This window comes from Strigops habroptila, chromosome 4 (assembly GCF_004027225.2).
Source record: "Strigops habroptila isolate Jane chromosome 4, bStrHab1.2.pri, whole genome shotgun sequence".
Lineage (NCBI taxonomy): Eukaryota > Metazoa > Chordata > Aves > Psittaciformes > Psittacidae > Strigops > Strigops habroptila.
Window position 1 is genome coordinate 208,827 of NC_046358.1, and position 16,510 is coordinate 225,336.

The 16,510-nt window shown below is 58.0% G+C and overlaps 1 protein-coding gene across 1 annotated transcript; it reads right to left on the reverse strand.

Moving 5' to 3' along the window:
- Nucleotides 1-42: 42 nt before the first annotated feature.
- Nucleotides 43-16,214, reverse strand: LOC115607575 (inner centromere protein-like). The gene is made up of 18 exons (XM_030485052.1): nucleotides 15,864-16,214; nucleotides 15,507-15,620; nucleotides 12,544-13,208; nucleotides 11,315-11,363; nucleotides 10,723-10,756; nucleotides 9,686-9,785; nucleotides 8,936-9,026; nucleotides 7,828-7,963; nucleotides 7,625-7,759; nucleotides 7,090-7,101; nucleotides 6,417-6,526; nucleotides 5,923-6,025; nucleotides 4,614-4,721; nucleotides 4,165-4,295; nucleotides 3,898-3,976; nucleotides 2,628-2,723; nucleotides 796-952; nucleotides 43-377 (listed from the first exon to the last, which is right to left on the reverse strand). The coding sequence occupies exons 1-18, from the start codon at nucleotides 15,998-16,000 to the stop codon at nucleotides 172-174; spliced, it is 2,463 nt and encodes an 820-aa protein (XP_030340912.1). The 5' UTR covers nucleotides 16,001-16,214; the 3' UTR covers nucleotides 43-171.
- Nucleotides 16,215-16,510: the final 296 nt, after the last annotated feature.

Below are 16,510 nucleotides of genomic sequence, written 5' to 3' on the forward strand. Positions count from 1 at the left end.
GCATCATCCCAGCCCAGAAGGGGAACAGACACACAGAGGGGGTTTACTGCAATGGGATTTTATTCAATAATTTAATCTTTGTACAAAAAGAGTTAAAATTATTCACAGGTGGGGGGGTGAGACCCAGCCCGAGGCACCGCACAGGCATCAGACACATCCCTGCCCCTCTCCTCACTTGTTGAGGCTGCAGGAGGGGCCAGGGGCAGACCTGGGGCCGGGTGGGGAGTGCCAAACCGCCGAGCTCGTGCGCTTGAAGTACCGGGGCTTGCTCTTGCCAAAGATCTCCTCCAGCCTGAGGCCCGAGATGAGCCCGAAGAGCTGGTCTGTGTTCACCGGGTGGTAGTACTGGTGCACAATGCCCTGGTTGAGCCGAGGGCCTGTGGGAACAGCCACAGCAGAGGCAGAGTCATGATACACATCACATCAGGCTGAGAGCACTGACATAAGAGAAGGCTCCGGGGAGACCTCAGAGCAGCTCCAGTGCCTAAAGGGGCTCCAGGAATCCTGGAGAGGGGCTTTGGACAAGGGCCTGTAGGGACAGGCCAAGGGGAATGGCTTTAACCTGCCAGAGGGGAGATTGAGATGAGCTCTGAGGCAGAAGCTCTTCCCTGTGAGGGTGCTGAGGCGCTGGCACAGGGTGCCCAGAGAAGCTGTGCAGAGTCAGCAGCTCCCAGCACTGCTCAGGTCCCACACGCTCTCAGCCTGGTTTTGGGGAAGCCAGGATGGCACCGAGCCCATCCTGGAGAACTCCAGCTTCCAGGGCAGGAGTTAAAGGAAACCAACCCAAGCACCTACCGTCAGCCCAGGCAGGGACCGGCTTCCGAGGGTCGTTCTCATCATCTGTGGCATCATCACTGTTCTGATCCATCCCATAGTTGTCCTTGCTCACCTTTGGGGTGCTGCTTTGCTTTGTGCCCTTTGGGGGCTTCAAGTAGGGCGTGGAGATGGATTTCTGAAAGCAGATGCAGTGGTGGCTGGAGCAGGCACCCACAGCCCCAGCGCCGAGCTCCCGGGTCACATCCCAGCAGCACAGGACCCAGCACAACAGCAACATGGAGCTGCTGGAGTGAGTCCAGAGGAGGCCCCGGAGCTGCTGCGAGGGCTGGAGCAGCTCTGCTCTGGAGCCAGGCTGAGAGAGCTGGGCTGGGGCAGCCTGGAGAAGAGAAGGCTCCTGAAGGGGAGACCTTAGAGCAGCTCCAGGGCCTGAAGGGGCTCCAGGAAACCCGGAGAGGGGCTTTGGACAAGTGCCTGTAGGGACAGGACAAGGGGAATGGCTTTAACCTGCCAGAGGGGCACTGAGATGAGCTCTGAGGCAGAAGCTCTTCCCTGTGAGGGTGCTGAGGTGCTGGCACAGGGTGCCCAGAGAAGCTGTGGCTGCCCCATCCCTGGCAGTGTTCAAGGCCAGGTTGGACACAGGGGCTTGGAGCAACCTGCTCTAGTGGAAGGTGTCCCTGCCTGTGGCAGGGGGTTGGAGCTGGAGGAGCTTTAAGCTCACGTCCAATACAAACCTCTCCATGATTCCATGACCTGTACTGCTGCAGGGACTGCAAACTGCAGTGAAACAGCCCCTTCCCCGCTCCTGCAGCTCCCAAGCTGCCAAGAGGAACCTGCTGGTGCCCAGGCAGGAAGAAGCCAGGGCCCCATGTCCCAGTGAAGCTGCAGGTCAGAACAGCACAAGCCGAAGCTTGGAGATAGCTACTAGCTGTGTGGAGACAAAGAGGATGACCAAGAGAGCCAACAATCCCATGTAGCACAGGAGTGCTTAGAGGTGCCAGCTGGAGAACAAGCTCAATGACATGAGTTAGTGGTGGATGTGGCAGTCCCAGGGTAATGGTTGGACTCGATGATCTTAGAGGTCTTTTCCAGCCTAGTTGATTCTACGATTCTATGACAACCCTGAACTCTGCAGGGCTCTGCACTGCATGAGCACAGCAGCACCCACCCTCTGTACAAGTGCAGAAACTGCCTCTGTGCTCAGTGGCTTGGGAATGGCTTTTACCCCCCTTCCCCTCCTGCTCTGTGTGCAAAAGCCTCGGGAGAACACCCCACCTCCATCACAAGTGCTTGGCTCTTGCACACACGGCTCCACCACTCGAACCATTCCACGTGTTTCGTGGCAGGTCTGGTTCTCGCTCCCCAGCGCTCTGACAGGGCCACAGCAGGGAGAAGGCAGCAGGAGCCGGAGGAGCCCGTCAGCCCCGGGGCAGCAGAAGTGACCGGCAGAGCTCGAGTCCGGCTCGGAGCAGCTTTTTCTGCACCTCCCGCTGTCAGCTTTAACCAGCTCCACCTCAAACAGGCTCCGGAGCCTCAGCGGCGGAACCGGCGCGGCCGCCTCACGGCGTGCTGCCGCTTCATGGTGTGCTGCCATCCGGTGGCCACCTCCAGCAGCTTTCATCTTTCCAAGATAAAACCCACATGTTTTCCCTTCAGGTTCCTCCTGCGCCGGGCTCTGGCCAAGCCGAAGCCATCCCCACCTCTGCACAGGCGCCGGCTGATCCCAGCAGCCCGCACCGCGGGGCTGCAGTTCCTGCTCCATCGCACATCTGGAGGCTGGCTCCCAGCCACAGGAGCCAGTTGGACACCACGGGCTCGCTGTGCCCGAGGGCTCTGCTGCAGCCAGGACTCACCTTCAGCGTTTTGCTCAGCCATGTGCCAGAGGCTGCAGCCGGTGTTTCTGGCTGCTTAATTTTCTTCTCTCCCAGGCGCTGCAGCCCAGCTTCCTCCTGCTAAGACACAAGAATTAAGTCATTCTTCATTCATGTTCACCCAAGCAAAGCAGCCAGGCTGGCTCTGGAACCGAGCCATCGTTTCTGGGGCCCTGCAAGAAAATCCTCAGCTCCTCTGTGTCTTTTCTGCAGGAAAAAACCCAAACCCACAGAGCAAAGAACAAATCAAACCCAAGACTCAAAGACAACGTGACTCTCTGTCTTTGCCCAGATCCAGAGCAACAAGATCTCTAGAGCCCACACTTCCCTTTACTACTTTCAGCAAGGTATTGGAAGCCACAGCAATGGGTTCTGGCTGCTTGGCTCTCCTCCCCTGCCCAGGCAGCTGGTGCAGCTCCTTTGGGCTCTCTTCTCCTGATCAAGACAAAAAGTTTTCACTGCTTGAGCTCCTTTTCAACCCAAACCACTTTCCCAGGACTTCCTTCTCCCACACACCTCAGCAGGGAAGGGCAACGCGAGGGCAAGAGCTGCAGGCACCTACAATTAGATTCAGCTTCTCTCTCATCTAGAGGAGCTTTGCTTAGACCTTCATTAATATTATATAGCACCACCGGGAGTTTGAATGTCACGGACCCAGTAAGAGCAAGTACAGATGGAGGAATTCATCCTTAGGAGTAGCAGCATCTGGGGCTTTGATTTCTTTACTAATGAAGGCAGAAGAGCGATGTCAAGAGGAGAGAGCGGAAAGAAAATGTTACGTAATGTTTTGAGAAAAACAGCCTTGACTTTAAGCCACAACATTCTCTGCGTAAGGGCAGAGGAAGCCACACGAAGCCATCCAGTACCCGTGTTATGGGATCACATCCTCCAAAACCATGGAGAGAATGGATAGGAAAAACCCCCTTCTTATTTCCATATTCATTGAAGTGTCAGTGAATGCCATTGGGAGGTTCCCTCAAACTGCCATGTTATGGCTGTCACCAGCTCATGCTGGGGCTGGGAACCTCACCTGGGAACAAGGCAGCTCCAGCTTCACCACCAGAGCTGGCACAAGCACCAGCCCCAGCTCCCTGCAGCAACATGTTGGGCTCATCATCGGTTTTATTGTATTTACCTCTCTAAATAAGGCAACAGCGAACATTAAAGCCTTGGGCAGGAACACAGCGCTTGGAAAACACACCTCCCATGCCTCACAACAGAGAAGCTGTTCCAAGACCACTTCAACTCCCACCTTTCTGTGCTTCTCAGGGAACGCCGCTGCCTCCAGCTGTGGATGGGGAGGCTTCTCCTTAGCTCCGTGTCTGTGATCCCTGAGGAGAAAACCTACAATGTAGTTACAGAAGAAAGCTTGTCTGCCCCCTCCACAAGCATTCCTACAGCCTCTCTCTCCAGCCGCCCAGCTCTCAGCAGGCTCCCACTTTCAGCAGTGCTATTTCTGTTTCCTGCTTCACCCTGCCCCTTGCCCAGTCCCCTCCTAAGGGCAGAGCCAAGGCATTACCTCTCCTTCCCTTGTTCCACCTGCTGCTGCTCCAAAAGACTTTTCAGTTCCAAGACTTTCTTTCCTTTTTCCTTCACTTCATCCTCTCTCCTTTTCTGCAGTGGTTCTTGCTGCTCAAATTCATTTTCCTCCTGAAGAAAGAAGAAAAGCCTTGTAACCCTGCAGCTCAGGGGGGGAAAGATGGGAGGACATCAAGGGTATGCTTCTCATTCTCTCCTTCCTTCCATGGCGGGCCTACCCCTTGGGCAGTCTCTTCCTTCCGTCCCCACAGGTACCCTTGTACTCAAATCCAACATCAGCTCTTTGGGCAGAAATCTTGCATCATAGACCCCAAACCCCCTGTGAGGGGAGAGGCAGGAACCTTCCCTGTCCCACCAGCCAGAGCAGGGCTCAGGTTCCCACTGCTCCTTCCTCTTCTACCTGCAGGAGGGAGCTAGAGCTGCTCTTACCACCCTCAGCGCTTTCTGCTTCCGTGCATCAGCTTCCCCAGACTTCTTGGACAGCTTCTTCCTGCCCCGCTCCTCTGCCTTCTCCTCCCGCACTTGGGAGAGCCGCACCTGAGGAAAGCCACACGCTCTGCTCCAGCACCCCAAGGACACCCTCAGTGTGCCCAGGGGACTGCTCCTGGGGTCTGGGAGGTTCCAGGTCCTACTGAGACCCCAACACCCAGCACGTGTGCACAGGATTTACACCAACCTCGTGCAGCAAATCCATCACTTACTACAGGCCATGTGAAGAGCACAGACATCGCTCGGAGCACAGACACCACTACACAACCCAAAACCATGTGTCTCCACCTCAACAGTGGTTCTCTGCAGAACAAGGGGTTCTGGCTCCTGGGTTCTGCTTTGCCTGCAGTGCTGCTGTCACCTACCTGAGCTGCAGCACCCAGTGGGGACATGAGAGCCGGCCCCAGTGTCCTCACCCAAGCTGTGTGTCCCAGTGAAGCACTGGTACATCTGCAGCACCAGACCAGCCAGGGCTGGGCATGCTTTGGGCCACTCGGGTTTTGGGGAAGCAGAAAGGAGCACAATTCCTGTTTTCTAAGGTTAACCCTTTCCAGAGGTCACTCTAGTCCATACTCCAGGATGAGCAATACTCCTCCCGAAGGCTGCGAGGGCTTGGGTCAGTCAGGAACAGCCTCCCTCAGCCCCACACAACCTGTCTGGTGGTACAGAAACAGCAACACCCTGCACCAGCCATCAGCAGCCCACCCCAGCACACTCCTCATCTACTTGTCCTCAAGAGAGGGCCAGACAAGGCTTTAGAAACCAAGCACGATGCAAATACACACAGAGCCAAGCCTACTAGCCAGGAGCATCCCTCGCGTGCTCAGTGCTCTTCCCCACAGCATCTCTGCACCCCCACAAGCACCGAGGCTTCGCTGCCTGTCATGCGGTGTGTGAACAGCTCACTGGTGGTGCAGTGAGCTGAGCAAGGCTGGCTCATTGCAGGGCCTGTTCTCAGGGCAGCCAAGGGATGCTGCCACATTCCTTGGAGCTGGAGCACCGCAACCGCTGCGTGTCAGAACAGGAACGTTTGGAGCCACTGCAGAGGTTTGGAGAACAAAAGCCTGCGCTTGTCAGACAGAGGATTTCAGCGTGTCTGCTGCAGACTTACCCACCACCCGATTAGTCACCACCAGCAGCAGCCCTGTGCTTGCATGCATCGTGCCAGGGGCCTGTTTGCAGCCTCCTGGTCTCACGGCTCACTGACACAGCATCACCAGGTGGTCCCAAGCTCAAGCAGCATTCCCACCTTCTCATCGCTCTGCAGGATCTTCTGCTCCATCCGCTTTTTCTTCTCCTCCTCTGCCCGCTCCCGAGCCTGCAGCGCCTTCCTCAGGCGCTCTTCCCTCTTCCTGGGCAGTGCAAGAGGCTGTTAGCTCGGTCTGTGCTGGCACAGGGGTGATGGGGAATAGCTTGGTCTGTGCTGGCACAGGGGTGATGGGGAACAGGGACTTGCCATGGTGACTGGGGAGAAGTTACTTTGCTTGCCCTGCTTGGGCTGGGCGCAGCCTCAGCACACTCCTGGACTGAGTTCAGACATTAGCAGGCACTTCGCACCAATGTGGTTCTTGCTGCCAGGAGCCATGCGCAGCAGGGCTCGGGGTGCCAGGCAGCTTCACTTGCACAACCCAAGGGGGAGGCACCACGCAGGGTACAGCAGAGCTGCCTACGGGGCAGGAAGGGCCTCCAGGGCCATTCTGTGCCGAACCAGGGAAGGAGCAGGAGGCAAAGGGACCGACTCACTGCTTCATTTCTGCCTGCCGCCGCCTCTTCTCCTCCTCCATTTTCTTCTTCCTCTGTTCCTCAGCTTCCTGCTTCTTCCTGAGGCTTTCCAGCCTCTGCCGCTCCTTCTCCTGGAGGGAGATGAGTTCAGACTGTACCAATTGCTGGGGCCTGTTCCTACCCCCAGGCTGCTTGTGCACAGGCAGCTAGAGGCTAAACAAAGGAGTCACTGTCAGTCATGTTCACCCACACACCAGGATGGGAAGTGAATAGTAGGGAAGAAACAACGCAGGTTTGGCAACAGTGCTTATTCAACTAATGAGAGCAGAAGAGTCACGGGCACGGAAGGGAAACACCTCAGTCCTGCAGCTGCAGAGAGCATCTTCAGGCAAGGAACAGCACACTCCTGCGGTAGGTGAGCAAATGCTTCTTGCCTAGGACCGTGTCACCTACACCAGCAGCTGGAGAAGGCAGGGAAGGAGCATGATGGAGTCTTGCTTAGAGGCAAAGGTCTCCTCATAGTTCCCAGCCCAGCAAAACACACCTGAAGGAGATCCTGCACCTCACCACTGGTGTGGCCACATCACTGGTGTGGCCAGAGCTGCACAATGCCAGTGTGAGGGGAAGGAGCTGTCAGTGCCCGTGAGGCCCATAGAATCCTCCAGCCCCCACGGTTAAGGGTGTCATTACTTACAACAAAGTCTCCCTGTAGAGATGAGATGAAAACCATGGTTAAGGGTTTGGGATTAACACTAGAACCCTTCCTAACACACCCCCCCTGTTCTTAGCTGCAGCTCCTTACCAGGACATAGTAGAGAACCCCTTGCCTGACCCCGCACCGCCTGGCTTTCAGCCCTGAGGCAGCCACCTAAGACACAAGGGCGCATTCCCTCTGCAAAGAGGAAAACTTCCCAATTCCTGAGGCTCAATAGTCCCTGAACATAAAACACTTCTTCTAACTGTTCTTCAGACAGAGCAGATGAGATTCCCTGCAGGGGAGGGAGGTTTGAGGGGGTACCAGGGACCTCGGCCAGTAATGGTTGGCATCACGGACCCTGTGGGGCAGCACCCAGGGAGGTGAAGTAGAACCGAGGGGGCAGCGTGTGAGGACCTGCACTGAGCTGTGGCAGCACAGAGCCAGGAGCAGGTTTATGCTTATCTAAGAGCCCCCCTGCTCCCCCCAGGCCGGGTCCCCTCCACCCCACGCGGGAAGCGGGGCTCGGACGCACCTTCGGGTTGGGCCGGGTGGGAGTGCTGCGCTGGATGAGGCTCCTCATGACCCCCCCGTGGCGGGGGGGCCCCGGGCTGGGGAGCAGCGGGTGCCGCTGCACAGCCTGCAGGAAGCTCCTCAGGGGCCGCACCACCTAAAGGGGGGATGCGGGAGGTCAGGAGCCGGCAGGGGCAGGGCCGAAGGGCTGCAGCACCCGCTCACCTTGCTGGCTGCGCCGGAGGAAGGTGGAGTCTGGTCCGCGGCGCTCCTGTGCTGGTCATCCAAAGGGGAGGGGGCCTGAGCCCCCGGCCGCTGCCCGTTCCACGCACCACCCATCGCTTGCTTGCGGCTTCTTGTCCTGACAGCATTAGCAAGAGGCACGTTAGGTGACCACCAGCACCCCAACCTTGCCAGCAGCATTCATTGGTGTCACACACTGCCCTCCGCCTGCCTGCTGCCACCAGACGACATGGGCCATGGAGCTCAGTCAGCACCGTGCCAGGCACACCATCCGTTGGGAATGAGGACAGGAAAGGCACAGGTAGTTCCAGGGCAGTGATGTACAACATCACGCTCACTCTCCACTCAGACCCACTCCAGCCGGTGTTAACAGCACAAGCAGACAAACCCCTGGGTGTTCACAGCGGGCCAGCCCAGCTCACCCCATTGCCTCCACGTGCCTCAGAAAGCCTTTGGACACTCACAGATTCACCCGTGTCAGAAATGGCCTCACTTACACCCCCCCATCCCAGGGGGACGCATCAAGGCTCAATCCCACAGCAGCAGCCCTGAGGCAGGCTGCAGATCCTGAGCCCATCCACGTGGGAACAGAGGTCACTGTTACTCCCCTTCCCAACCTCTACCCCAGGCAGTTCCCCCCAGCCAAGCCAGGGCAGGGGCCTGAGGGCAAAGCTAAGAGCAGCTGGAATCTCACATGGAGCACCAGTGAAAGCAGAGGGGGAACAGGTCAGGTATTCCAGACACTTGCACGGGATATAAATAAAGCTGTGACCCACTCGCATTCCTTCCGGAGCTGCTCCCAGAGCACCCCTCAGGAGCCGCCCATGGGCACAGCCAAGCTGGGAGCTACTGTGCTATCTTGGCCACCTCCTGCGTCTGCCTCCCCAGCCAGACCTGCCCAAACCAAACAAGGCTCCAGAAGGAGCTCCCGGGGACAAGGTCTGGCCAAGGGAGGGTTCAGAACTGCTCTGGCAGAGCAGGGGGAGGTTGGGAGACAAACACACAAAGCTTTATGAAACCCATCACTTGAGGTCAGGCTTGAGCACCCCCAGACACCGGCTCCTGCCCCCTCCTCGCATGTGTCTCGTACCGGATGCATGGGGGATCCTCCTGGGGGCTGGCGCAGGGGGGTCGCTCCTGGTCCTTGTTCTGGGGTTCACTGTTGGGATTTACCGGGGTTCCTGTGGAGGAGCCTGCAGTCAGCACCACCGCAGGGCACCCGCAGAGCTCCGCGCTGGCCTCGGGTGCTCAGAGCCCCGTGGCGCATGAGCCAGGTTGAGAAAGCAGGAGCCTGGGGCACCACGGTTGTGCGTGCACGTGCTGCAGGACACATCAGGTACAGACCCTTCTGAACGGACACAACCTGTCCCACCCAAAGGCCTCCAGCTCCTTCCCTCCACTCCAGCTACAGCTGCCCATCAGGTCCCACCTCCCCAGGGGGATAACCAGAAAACCCTTCTCTCCCTCGCCTTGCTTTGAGGCACAGGGAATAAACGGGACCTGTAAATCCTCACATAAAGGAGGGATGTCAAGGTGCCTTACCAGGACATTACGCTGGGTGGAAGATGCCAGGTCTAAGAGCAATGCTCTACCAAAGTGTCCCCGTGTACTCATGACACGGATTGAACTTGGAGAGGACAGCACCCGTCTCCAGGCTTGGACACATGCACAGGGTGTCCCAGCTTATCTAACTGCATGTCCCACCTCTCCAGGGGATCACAGTTAACCTGCAGAGGTAGGTTTCTTTCACCAAATCCCAGATCTCCCACACCCTCACGCTGACCCCCTGCTCTGCGTGGCTCTGGGGCCTCACAGAAAAGCAAGAGCAGCTCAATGTTACCTCCATCATTCCCTGCCTGCTGCTCGGGAGGAGATGAGTGCTGTGCAGGAGAGCTGGCAGCCTGTGTGCTTTTGCTTGAAGGGAGGGTGTCCTCAGGAGCCTGCAGGAACAGGAAGCAAGTATTGTCTGAGCACAGTTGCTCCAAGGAACAAGGCTACAGGAGCTGCTGCCCTGAAAGAGCCCGTCCCTTCCAGCTGCAGGCCAGAGCCTGCTTCTCCCTCCGCTAGAGCCGTGCTGTGTGGATGCTGACCAGCTTCAGTGCTCATGGAACCCCAGCCTCTGCAGGAAGGATGGTGACCAGCACTTCTCAACCAGAGTAGGAGCTTGACTGGACCCTGACCCCAAAGCCAGAGTGCCCCAGGAACAACAGGCAGCTTCTACACCCCCTGAAGACACCAACTTTCAAGCTACAGACATCCAGTCCTGGAAGACAAGTCCCCATGAAGTATTTCAGGTCAGATCAGCAGCACTTCAGATACCACCATAGCACGATCCCAGGAGGATAAGCAGCACAGCATCCCGGCATGGTACCTATCTGCTGAGCCACCACCGACCCAGAGCAGAGCTGCCTGCCCATTCCCATGCTCCTGCTGCTGCCCAGCAGCACCATGGAGCTGTGTGCAAGCAGAGCCCACCGCTCTCTGCTGGGCTGGTTCCCACCTCACCGGTTCCCAGCCTCAGCAGCCAGGCAGAGCACGTTACCTCCATGTGCCCTCCTGGGCTTTGCAGCGCAAACCAGCAGAGCCAGGCTCTGATACACACAACTGCTGTGCCCAGCTAAAGGAAAAGCTTGCTGGCTCCTGGGAACCTGGCCAAGCACCTCCAAAACCTCCATCCTGAGGAGGCCTTTTCAAGGCACAGGATGTCTCTGCCCACCAGGAGCCAGAGCTCTGGCTGGTTTAGCTGGCCCTGAAGCGCTGCCCAGCTTGTGGAGCTTGAAGGGATGTGACAGTGATCCCGGGCCCATGCTGTGCTCCCAGGGGCAATGCTCAGCAAAACGCATCAGCTTAGTCTGTAGGTTGCTCCTTAGAACTTACCCTTTCACTTTGGGGGTCCAGCTCCAGCCCAGGTCTGTAAAAGAAAAGCTGTTTTAATGATTCCAGCTCTCTGCAGGGTGGGTTACAGGTGATGATAAAACAGCAACAGAGGCAGTGCATGGGACCCCAGGGAAAGCACAACTAAATCTGAATGAATAAATGCATGGAATAAATCCAGGTCCACCTGGAGGCACAGGCCTGCTTCAGCCAGTGAATTGTTCTGATGGACCCAGCCATTGCATTACAGACCCACACTGATAAGCTCTGTCCCCTCCTGCAGAGCCTGCAGGTAGAAAGGAAGCTCTATGAGCCCTGGGTCACCCTGGGCTGGGTCTTGGGTGTCCGCCTTTGAGGTGAGATCACAGGTAACTGACCAGCAGGCACTGGGAGCCTGGTTACAGCCCTCCAGGTCTCATGGCATGGGCTGGACCCCAGCCTGATGCAGTGCCCAACCTCAGTGAGCTCTGAATGTGCTTGTGAAAGGGAGGGCTGTGCTTGAACAGACACAGGTGACACCACCACAGCGTCACAGAGCTGGAGCACAGGAGTGAGCCGCAGGGCTCTCTGTGCCTGCCCTACATGGCAGCCTCACCTCGTGCCGGCCACATCCTCTTCCACAAACACCTCCAGGGAGCTCTGACCTGGAGGAGCAGAACAGGAGCGAGGTTGGGGGGGTTCGTGCTGCGGCTCCCCGGGAGCAGCAGCGTGTGCGTGGTGCAGCTCCGGGCTCTGCAGCTTTCCTCCCAGGGGAGGCTCCGATTGCTCATCCCGGCTTCCACATCAGCACCACCACCTCCCTCGGGTGCCACTGACACACTGGTGTGGGCTGGGAGGAGGGAACCGAGGAGCAGCTCTCCTGCCTGCAGGCTGCTCCAGCTGCACAGGCGCTGCCTGTGTCAGAGGCAGCAGTTCCCATCATCCAGCCCCAGCTCCTGCCCCCCCGCACGGCTCCTGCAGAGATCTGGTGCATTTGGGCTGATTTCACCCCCCCAGCAGCACTTTGCTGAAGTGTGGTAACAAATGCCTGAGCCAGCGTGACTCAAAGCTGACACAACTAAATACCAAAGGCCTCTGTGCTCTATTAGGAGCCAGTGTGACTTCAGCAGCAATGCTTTTAGAAAGCCCAAACAGCAAAACCTTCCCAGGAGCTGTGGGAACAGGAGGAATAGCCTGGATTTCAAGGCCAGGTTGGGTGATGTGGTCTGGTGTGAGGAGTCCCTGCCCATGGCAGGGGGCTGGAAGTGGATGAGCTTAAGGTCCTTTTCAACCCAATGAGCCTGTGATTCTATGTGAGTCCTGTTCCCTCCAGTGACTGAGCTATTTGGTTCTCTTCTATCTACACACAAACCCATTTAAGATCCTCTGCCCATTTCAGGCATATTTCAGGGCTGGAAACATTCAGTTCAGTTCCTACAGGTTCTCCGAGAGTTGGCAGAAGACCCCAAAGTGAAGCCCCTCCCCAGGGAGCACAACGGTCACTTCTGACCAGCCAAACCACACCGTGGCTAGAACCTGCCAGGCCACATCTTCCCTTTCCCTCTTGGTTTTTGCCCACCCACAACCTCCGTAACCCAACCTCCAGCCCCTGTGCTCAGCAGACACCTCTTGATGCAGTTAAACACAGCCCAGTTCTTGCTCTGACAGCAGATGAAGACCCAAAGATCGCTCCCCCGATGGGCAGAAGCCACAAGGCCTGTTGAAGAGCAGACTAAGAGGAGGCAGGGACAGAGCGAACACGGGTGAGCAGCTCCACGGCAGCTCATCCCCACCCCAAAGCTGATTCAGCCCAAGGAAGACACTCGACAGCAGAAGGAAACTTACAGCTCACTCTGCTGGAGGCAGAGGAGGATTCTCGCGCCGCCGCCTTCCTGGCCATGGCCCTGCTGATGGACCTGCGGATCATGCTCTCCCTTCTGCTGGCCAGGGAGCACTGCTTGGCCAGGGATGCCCCACGGCTGGCATGGGGGGCACTCAGCGAGCTCCGGCGCCCGGAGCAGCGCCGTGCTCTGGGTCCCACCGTGGTCACTTGGCTGTCGGAGCCCTGGAGAAGCAGCTCTCCGAGGTCTGGAGCAGCCCCGTCTCCCTGGAGCACGGCAGGGTCCCCGGCTCTGGCAGCCTTGGGAGTGGAGGTGCTTGTTCTTCTGCCAGGGGCTGCCTGCCCCCTCCTCGCTGTGGGGCCAGCAGGGACCCCGGTGACAGGGGCCTCATCCTGCCACTCAGTGGCTGCATCCCCCTGGGGGGACTGCTCCCGGGCGGTGGCCTCACAGGCACCCCCAGGGCAGCGCTGTGGGTAACCCGCCTGGGTTCTGCTGGGACCTGGTGCTTCTGCTGCCCCTTCCCCAGTCAGTGCTGGGAGCTCGGCTGCAGCATTGCCCTGGGGCTCCACCACACCACAGCTGGGATCCAGGGGCTGCTCCTTGCTCTGGTGCCCTTGGGAGCCTGGCTTGGAAGACACGAGCTTGATGCTGCTTCTCCTTCTGGACAATCTGAAACAAAACCAGCGTTAAATGAAGCTATGAAGCCTCCAGCTCCCAGAGGGGCTTTAGAGAAGAAAAGCAGACAGCAAGTTGTGACATGAGCCTGTACCTTCTTCCCTCCACCATTCCCCCCACATCCCACCTCGTGTTGCTGGTGAAATGCGGGAGCTGAGCCTTGGGAGCTCACAGGTGTGCTCTGACAGGTTCAGCTGCAGCGATTTAGAGATCACTGCTACTGCTCTGCAAGGTGTGTTTTGGCTGGATACTTCTCTATCCCATTGCATCCCATAGACAGGAACACACAGCACAGTCATACGGGTACAACCAACTCCACGTTTGCCTTGAGCAAAGTACAGACATCCACAGAGGGAGGCAGTTGGGACCCAAGATACCAGTCTTCCATGATCAGCTCCATGCGGAAGCCTCTCCATAGGGATCTACAGGATCCCAGCTGGAAACAGAAGGCTCTACTGCTGTCAGGCTTCTCAGAACAAAACACCTCACAAGCACAGAGGAAGGAAGGGACCCATGAGCTGAGAAAACATCCACAGCTCTAAACAGAGCCTGTGAACAGGCTGGGGAACAGCACTGCTGCCACGCATGGCCCTGAGGGAGCAACAGAGACAGCCCTGTGCAGCTGGGACTCAGGGATTCCACAGGGACAGCCCTGTGCAGCTGGGACTCAGGGATTCCACAGGGACATCCCTGTGCAGCTGGGACTCAGGGATTCCACAGGGACAGCCCTGTGCAGCTGGGACTCAGGGATTCCACAGGGACAGCCCTGTGCAGCTGGGACTCAGGGATTCTCCAAGTTACTGTTATCCAAGCGAAATGTCACCAGGTACCGTAACATCTCTGTTGCTTCAGTTAAACCTCGCCAACTGCACAGAGGTTGAGGAGCTTTGGCAGTGAAATCCTCTTTGCTGCACTAGGAACTTGCCACGAGAGGATGGAGCCACACACTTGACCAGCAAGTCAAGAAGAGCGAGGTGTTACAGCCCCTGGTGCACGACCACCAGCAAGTAGGGACTGGCCCCACACTGATACCCTCCTTCCAGCCTTGTTCTCCTCATTTCTTATTCCAACCTCTAGCATAAAGAGGGACTGTACCTTTAATTAGCAAAAGAGGCTGAGTGGGAAATGCCCAACTGACAAATACATGAAGAAATGGGCTTTAAAATACACACGGAGGAAAACAGCGCAAGGAAACAGCAATGGGGCTGGAGCTCAACGTACTGAACCACGGCAGGAACTTCCTGTTGCCAAAGGATCTCCTGCCCCCCTGGAGCCTGCTGCGTCAGCAGAGCTGAGCTTAAACAACAAGGGAAACACATCCCAGAGTCGTCTCCTTCAGGGGAGCACCCAGCTGAGCACCACCAGCACTCCCCATTCAGCTCCGCAGTGTTCTCTTCCCCTGCCCTCCCTCCCCACATGCATGCCTGAACTTCCCACACTCCCTCCCTATTCTTGTGATCTCCCCATCCTCCGTGGCTGGTTCTGAGAGTCTTTAAGCTCTGACTCCTCCTGTCCAACTCCTGGGAGTTCCACCGTGGTCATCCAAATAGAAGTGCCCTCATGCACAAAGAGCTCACCACTGCGTGCCCTGGGACAGCAGCCAGCTTCCAACCCTCAGCGCCCACGAGCAGCTCCATGTGGAAGCCCCTCCATATGGATCTACAGCATCCCAGCTGATAACAGAAGGCTCTACTGCTGTCAGGCTGCTCAGAACAAAACACCTCACGAGCACAGGGCAGGCAGGGACCCATGTGCTGAGAAATCATCCACAGCTGGGAACAGCACTGCTGCTGTGCACGGGCTATTTCCACTTCAGCTTCACACTATTCCCTTCAAGCCTTCCCTCCTGCCAGCTCAAACATCCACCCTGGACACGCTGCTTCTGCACAGCACTGGCAGCAGGCTCCGTCCTCGGGCTCTCTCAGGCACCAGCACAAAGGTTTAGGGAGTAAACACCAACCTCAGGCCAAACACCGTGCTGAAACAAAACCAAATCAAGCAAAACCCAAATCCAGACAGACAAGAAAATACAGTATTTATTATTCTTTGTTTCTAACCAGAAGAAGAGGAAAACACACCAAAACCAGCCACAGGAGGAAACCAGCCACCTCTATGCCAGACATCCACGGGAATCAAAACGCTGGTTGATCTTGACGCGCCCTTTTAAGTGTGTTTGCTAACTCGGGGAATAAAGGGCTGTTTGATGTCCTTGTGTACATGGAAACAGTCACTGTTTGGTTTCACCGTTAAACACAGCGCTCGGGCAGAGCCGGAGCAAACCGACCCACCTACCTCCTCCTGCCGAGCTCCTTGGTGTAGTCTTTCAGGCAGGAGGACTGCCTTTTCCTGGAACGTCTCCTCTGGGATGGCGTTCTGGGCATCAGTCCGGGTTCAGCCCCCAAGTTGCTGTGGGGCAAAGAAGAAGACCATGAGAGCTTCCCCGCGCTGCCTAAGCCCGCCCCCTCCGCGGAGCGAGGGCTGCTCGCTGGGTGACAAAGGCGGGTGTCAGTGCACCGGCGAGCCGCGGAGCTCCATCAAACCGGCACCGCTCCGCTCGGAGCCGCCGCCGCGCACCGGCAGCACACGGAGCCTTACACTGAGAGGGGCTGGGAGCGCTGCGGGCCCAGCCAGCCCCGGCGTGGCCCCTACCTATCCAGCATCCTCATGCCCTGCTCCTCCACCTCCCGCAGCCACGCTAGGCGCTTGTGCTCGGCATCGTAGAGGAACCGGGAGAGCCGCTGCCCGCACACCTCCAGCAGCCGCGTGGGGCCGTCGGCTTCCACCATGGCCCCGCCTGAAACACAGGGGAGAGGAGGGGAGAGGAGGGGAGAGGAGGGGAGAGGAGGGGAGAGGAGGGGAGAGGAGGGGAGAGGAGGGGAGAGGCTCGCACCGGCCGCCGCCTCGCCCCAGCACCCGGAGCCCCCTCTCCGGGGCCAGACCAGACCTTCCTCCCACCGGGCCGGGGTCACACCGCCTGCTGCTCCCCGCAAGCACGACTCCCCGCTCTGCCCCGAGATCAACCCGGCCTCCACCAATCACAGCGCGCGGCTCCCCGCGGCAGGGCCTCTCATTGGTCACTCCTCACGCCCATCACTACCCCGAAGTTAAAGTTCCGCAGCCTATTGGCTGATCCCTCAAGCCCCGCCTTCCAAGCTGAGTGCCCCGCGGCCACAGGGACTGATGAGCAGAGCGGAGCTGATTTTGAGCGCGCCCGTGTCGCCTCGTAGCCAATAGGAGGCCGGGCAGAGGGGCGGGCGCGGCGGTGATAGGCTGGTGCTGCCGTGACGCCGCTGGCG

Bases quoted from the DNA above. Each gene is read 5' to 3' on its own strand.
- LOC115607575 (XM_030485052.1), bottom strand. From the start codon at position 16,000: ATGGTGGAAGCCGACGGCCCCACGCGGCTGCTGGAGGTGTGCGGGCAG. The intron at 10,757-11,314 runs GTGAGGCTGCCA...TTTCTTTTACAG, and splicing joins GAGGATGTGGCCGGCACGAG to ACCTGGGCTGGAGCTGGACC. The intron at 6,026-6,416 runs GTGAGTCGGTCC...TGCACTGCCCAG, and splicing joins CGGCAGGCAGAAATGAAGCA to GAAGAGGGAAGAGCGCCTGA.